General features: G+C 40.9%; 1 protein-coding gene across 2 annotated transcripts in view; it reads right to left on the bottom strand.

Annotated features, from left to right (window-relative positions):
• Nucleotides 1-374: 374 nt before the first annotated feature.
• Nucleotides 375-6,391, bottom strand: part of fbxo38 (F-box protein 38) — a 35,788-nt gene continuing 29,771 nt past the window's right edge. For both annotated transcript variants that reach the window (XM_070962719.1, XM_070962718.1), the window contains 7 exons: nt 6,169-6,269; nt 5,573-5,675; nt 4,192-4,358; nt 3,668-3,813; nt 3,458-3,561; nt 2,561-2,674; nt 375-2,412 (listed from right to left, as the gene is read on the bottom strand). In XM_070962719.1, the coding sequence (XP_070818820.1) occupies nt 2,234-2,412; nt 2,561-2,674; nt 3,458-3,561; nt 3,668-3,813; nt 4,192-4,358; nt 5,573-5,675; nt 6,169-6,269 (914 nt within the window). In that variant the 3' untranslated portion in view covers nt 375-2,233. The remainder of the gene's footprint in view (nt 2,413-2,560; nt 2,675-3,457; nt 3,562-3,667; nt 3,814-4,191; nt 4,359-5,572; nt 5,676-6,168; nt 6,270-6,391) is intronic.

The raw sequence follows: 6,391 nt of genomic DNA, 5'->3' as shown, positions 1-6,391 counted from the left end.
ATGTAGATACTTCTCCCCTCCAAGACACTGCAAAGGATCTCCCTGAGAGGTAGGACTCAAACCAGTGGAGAGCAAATCCTGAGAAGCTGAACTCAGCAAGTGTGGAGAGGAGGATTTGGTGGTTAACCGTGTCAAAGGCAGCTGGTCGAGCAATAGTAGACCAGAGGATTGACAATTGACCAGTAGCCCTAGCTGATCTTAATGTCTCCACTACAGATAAGAGCGCAGTCTCTGGCAAAGTGATCAGCTGTGAGCAAAACAGCGAACTCCAACTACTCAACCCAGGTGGATGCGCAATATTAGACTCTGACAATAAATTCCACGGTCAATGGCAGAAAATCAGAGATGAAGGCATGTAACAAAGACAACAAAAATTATTATCCATTATTTTAATTTGCAGTATGTGAAATACTCTTCTTTCCTTATGGACATATAAACACCAGGAAAGCTTGTCGTCTTCCATGACATCTGTACAGTTGTCAATGTACAAACAGAAGGCTGGACTCGTATCATATTCATTTTTATATACCTGCAAACACATTTTTTTTTATAATATTTACTGTTTTTATTGGCATTGCTCATCATTCTCAACCAAACCCTTTTCTATACTTGAGGAAAACCCACATCCCAAACCTAGATAAGTGCAGGGCAGAGCTGTCCATATAAATGACTGATGAAACCGATTCTCTTATTCCTTCTAGAAACTAGAGGAAAACGTAATCCAGAAATTTTGGGACTGTTAGACTTCACAAAGACAGTAAATTCTGGGAAGAAAAAGAAAAACATCTAATTTCTCAAGGCCGCTGATGATGCAACTCCTTTTACACAAGAGCAGTGAAGCATCAGGCTGAGCAGTAAGCTGTTTGTTTGTGCAGTACAGAATTGTCATTAAATTATTGAGTGAATGTTTATCTCTTGTTCGCTGTATTTCTCCGCTTTGAGAAATTTCTCTGTCTGATTATCCTCAGGTGTATCTTACTGATACATTCTGTATGAATTCATGTATGAGAACACTGACCTACCCGTCTTTTACAATCCCTGTAGGGAAGTCAGAGTTGAACCCATGGAAAACTGTAGATAGAATTATTTTAGAATTCTCAGAGTAAAGTCAGAAGGATGAGGGGAAAAAAGTCAAAGCGTAGAGTCAGAATTCTGTAGAATTACTTCTGTAGAAGTTATTTTTCCACATTGCATAATCTGCACGACCAACCAGGAAGATAAAACAAAGTAGTAACATCAAAAAAGTACTGTACATCATGGCTGTGACTGGACATTGCTGAAATCTGACCTGCATCTCTAGAATCACAGCTTTCGATAGCACTTTAGCTAGCACTGTGGTTTCTCTGTTTATGTATGCACGCACATCGAGTATGAGCACATGAACTGACCCATGAACCTCCAAAGGGAAACTAAATTAAAAGGCATGTTTTCTTTGATATTTCTGTCTGAGACCATGTCTGTCTGTTGGTCAGGAGTGGAACAGAGGAAGACAGACAGTAGCAGTGGATAGATGAAAGATCAGGCCAACACTAGAGCACTGTCCTTTCTCTGCATGGATTCTCTGGACTATAGCATGATAAATTACAAAAGCAGCTGGAAACATTAGATGTGCAGACAACTGGGGCTTGATTGCGGCTTCAACAGCAGAAAGAGTCTGGCCTAGATTTGGAACAGGACAATGCTCGTGACCTGCCTTCGTTCCAAACTACCTCAAGCTGAAAGCCAATATTTTCATTCCCAAAATGAAATGTGCATTATGTTGAATTTACAATTAATGGTGGAAATTGTATGTATAACTTCTTTTTTTTAATCATGCCTTCAGATTTGTTCAAATAAAAAGAAAATCAGCAAATAGGAACCTTAAGAACCTTATCCAAATGTTCTAAACACACTTAAGACTATCCATTTATTTTCCCATGGAACTGAAAAGGGTCAAAATTAACAAAGCCTTCAGTCTGAACCCAATGAACCACATCACGTAAGTGTACATTGGAAGAGTTTTTAAAGGATGCTTTCAAAATGTGAAGCTAGTTGTCTGTGAATTATCATGTGCATGTCAGTGTGTAAGAACACAGCTTTGACCTGCAGATTCTACAGCATACAGACTTTACACCTCTCTGCCTCTTTTCCAAAGACATGTTTTCACAATCAGGAGCTCAGGCACTGCTGCAGCAGGACTGTTGCCTGCTGGGATTCCTCTTGATGTGATGGACAGAGGAGTGTTTTGTGGTGTCTAGATGTAGTCATCATCCACAGGCTCTCCTGGTGTATCACAGTGATGGAGAAAGAGGACCACCACTCTCTGAAATACTCCTCTTTTGCCCTGTCGGCGCTCAGAAATCTCCTCCCCGATGGTCTCCATGCAGATGTCAGCTGACAGTTGGCCTTTACGCCGTGGGGCGTAGATGGTGGCTAACACGACACAGAGAGGAAAACATTTCAAATGCTTGTACTCTGATATCCATGCTGTGACAATTGTAATGCCTAAGAATTGTGTACATTTAGTGAACAACCACGAGTGACTGCTGATGGTACAGATGGATGTATTGACTGCACTCACTGCTTTCATCATCCTCAAAGTCATAGCGGGCATAGCTGTTCGGATCAGCTGCTCTCAGAGTTCTCAGCCAGGGGAAGTCTGTTATCATGCTGTAGGGAGCACCATCCACCAGTCCTGAACATTAACATCACAGAAGATGGTTAACTTTAAAAAAGAAGGTTTGATGAACACATCTCATGTGTCTCCAGTCTGCCAGCTGGTCATTTGGTTTGTCTGAAGTATAATCTTGTCTCTCTCTCACACACTCACTCTCACACTCACACAGACACACACACGCACATACAAGCACACACGCACAAACAGAGTTTCATTTATTAATGCACAGTAGACTCCTTCTGCAATGGAATACATCCTCCACATGGTGTACTGTTTGGTATTACTGAAGCTATGGTGTGGCATGGAGTAATGTCTGATTTCTTTTAGAACTATAGCCTGTTTTCTTGTGCAGCAAGATTAAGATCCTAAGCATACAGACATGGCAACCATCCAAACAAGCAGGAAGTGAAGCTGACTGCATTACAGGAGTATCAGCCATGATGTCTGTGGGTTGGAGGCTTCAGAAAAATATTTAAAAAATCACATATTAAATATTGTCATGCCTATCAAAGTCATTTTAACATGCACAATATGTTAAGGTTACCTAAAATTGAGGGATTGAGTATAAAAGAGCACAATTTTCAAAACTGATCATATGATGCGAACATAAACACCCTTAAATCAAATCTGAGTAACATCACATTAAAATAAGAGTAACTGTTTCAGTTCAAATCCAACAACAGTGTACAAGACATGATCTAAATGTGTTACTTGAAAGCAGAAAAACGCTTGGTTGATATGCATGTGGATGTCTAGAAAACTAGAAATCTGTAAGGGTTAGCGTAGGTATGACTGCATTACCCTCCAGTGTATAGATATCCCGGCCCCACGGGTATTTGGGATACTTCTTCAAATCCTCTTCTGTCCTGGTGGCCTCTGGGAAGAACTCATACTTTATTAACTCTCTGACAGAGAAAAGGGCATACACAGATCAGTCAGCAGTGATAGATCATGTTCAAAATAAGATTTGAGCTCATAATTGGTCATTGATATTTGACACTGACTACTCACTGGCTGATATTGGCTATGGTGTCCATCCAGCTGCGAATGCGGACCTTATTGCGTATATTTGGAGGGTTGCTGAACTCATGCACTATAGCAATGTGATAGGGATAGGGCCCCTGGAAGAGCTGACGCTCCAATGCTACTGAGTCAATCTGAGAAGAGGAGAGAGAGAGAAATAAAGAGATAGAGTATTCCAGTGAGGGTATACTAGACAGACATAACTATTTCAACATCATGGAAAACATGGGAAATGCTTACTACTAAAGTGTTTGCTGAATTTGCTGCATAAAACGGATCTACTAACTAAAGCAAAAATGTCCAACTGGTTGAAAACTGAAATCTGCTTGGTTGTTGGTCTGTTACTCATGACTTTCAGTTTCAAAATAAAAGCCTTGATAAATTACCTTCACTTAAACACTTTTTAAACTACCAACTGCAAGCAAACATTTTTAACATGCCTCCAATCTTAATAAAGTCATGTTGTGGACTGAGTTTGTACAGAAAAAGAGTTGACATTGCAGTCTACCAACCTGGTGCATAGGGCGCATGTAGATGATGCGGTTCCTCTCAGGAGGCATTCTTAGTATCTGATCCAGGACCTGTTCCATGTCCAGCTTCTTACACTGAGCATAATCAAACCTGTTCACTATGGGGGCACTTTCTACTCGCAACTGCTTCAACACTCGACATCTGGTGGCTGCAGAGGGGGACAACACAAGAGACAGAGCACTTTGTTCCTGAACGTTTTCAGACTAATATGTCTAAACTAAACTAAGCTGTCAACATTGACTTTGTCAAAACAGGCAGCTCCAAGGTTTATGTGTGGATATTAAGCATGGCAGAGAGTGTGGGTATTGTAATGTCTTTTCAGTCATATTTACATAAGTTTATTAGTTTTCCTTATGAAATGTTAATTGAGTAACTTACACTATATACTCCAACACTTTACAAAAAAGGTCCCAAAGAATGTTTTTGTCATTTGGCAGACACTTTTTGACACAATTTTCATCTGTTTAACTAAAATAACCCCCCCCCCATCTCAAGTATCTCAGGATACTTAAACTTTGCAGATTGGGGCGGTGGCGGCAGTGATGCAGGCGCTCAAACAGTCCGATGTGGTGAAGAGGGAGCTAAGCCGGAAAGCGAAGCTCTCAATTTACCGTTTGATCTACATTCCGACCCTCACCAATGATTATGAACTTTGGGTAATGTCAGAGAGAATGAGATCGCGAATACAGTTTCCTCCGCAGGGTGTCTCGGCTCAGCCTTAGAGACAGGGTGAGGAGCTCAGATGTCCAGGAGGACCTCAGAGTAGAGCTGCTGCTCCTCCGCATCAGGAGGAACCAGTTGAGGTAGTTTGGACTTATGTCTCTTGACTGGCCAGTGAGCGTCTCAGGATCCCTCAGCAACTGGACTTCCTTGCTGAGGCTGTTGCCCCTGCGACCCGGACCAGGATAAGTGGAAGACTATGAGTACAAGTATGAGTGAAAATTTGTATAGGCCAGAATGTACCATTAAATGCATCTCAACCTAAGGATGTGGATGTAAACCATTTGCATGTGGCATGTACACTTAGGGACATATGAGATGGTTTACAATATGTTTTGGTGACATTATTATATCGACCCCGGAAGATCAACATGAGTCATTTTTTGGTGGCTGGCTAGAGTTTTGGAGTGCCTACCTTGCAAATTTCCCTTTTGTGCTTTGGACATTTTGAGCCACAAGACCACTTTAAATAAATCAAAATTGACTAAATATGTACTAATAACCTTCAACAAAGCCTCTTTCTTGAGGAAATGGTGTTTGGTACCATTGTTGCTCTGGTTATCATTTTTCCACCAAAGTAATGCAAAAATAAAAGACATCAACAGAAGCCATCAAACATTAGTGTCCCTGTCTGTTTGTTACCATGAATGAACATCATCTTGGGGCAGTCTTTGAGGACCAGGTCAGTGATTCCACAGTTGGTCAGTGTGATGCCCACTAGGTTCTTACTCTTCAGAGACAAAATCTGCACAAGCAAAAGCATTTCAGTATATTAATAATACCAAAAAAGGATGCACAACATTAAGCCCACGTTAATGGCCAGGTGTTGTGCATCCTGAGATCACATCACATTGATTTGGTGATGTCCACTAAAAGCATTTACAACAGAAAAGCAACGGAGAACACCAAAGACAGATCTATGTATGTTGTTTAGACAACCAACATGAGGGAAACGGTCCCTTTGAACTCAAAATTCTACTGCTGGGCCCAACTCTGCAATACTTTGGCTCCCTCTAGGGGGAGGAAAATCTTAATCATACTATACTTTGAAAATCACCTTGTAACAAATTTACAGTGTGCAGTTTATAATTTATTATGTACGGTACTTATAAAAAGTATTCACCTCCCCATTTGGACTTTGAATGTCAGTGAACTGATTTTAATTTTTAACACTGACTGACAGTGACACTAAGACTATAATGTCACAGTGAAAAGAAAATTGGATTGTGTGTGTATACCTGCACATGGTCGTCCTCGGTGACCGGGTCTGAGGTGCTGGTTGATTTGTCAGCCATTCTTTTCCTCCTCACTGCTACCCGTGGTCTGGTTCTTGAAAGATCTGTAACACACAACTAGTTAAAATATCAACTTGAAGCATACCAAAGCAAGCAACACTCAGAGAACATTCACCGTATGCCAACTACATATTTAATCTTTGCATATTAACAACACAGTAACTAC

Source organism: Chaetodon trifascialis, chromosome 5 (genome assembly GCF_039877785.1).
Source record: "Chaetodon trifascialis isolate fChaTrf1 chromosome 5, fChaTrf1.hap1, whole genome shotgun sequence".
NCBI lineage: Eukaryota > Metazoa > Chordata > Actinopteri > Chaetodontiformes > Chaetodontidae > Chaetodon > Chaetodon trifascialis.
Note: the sequence above shows the minus strand (reverse complement) of the source record. Positions and strands in the feature narration are given on the sequence as shown.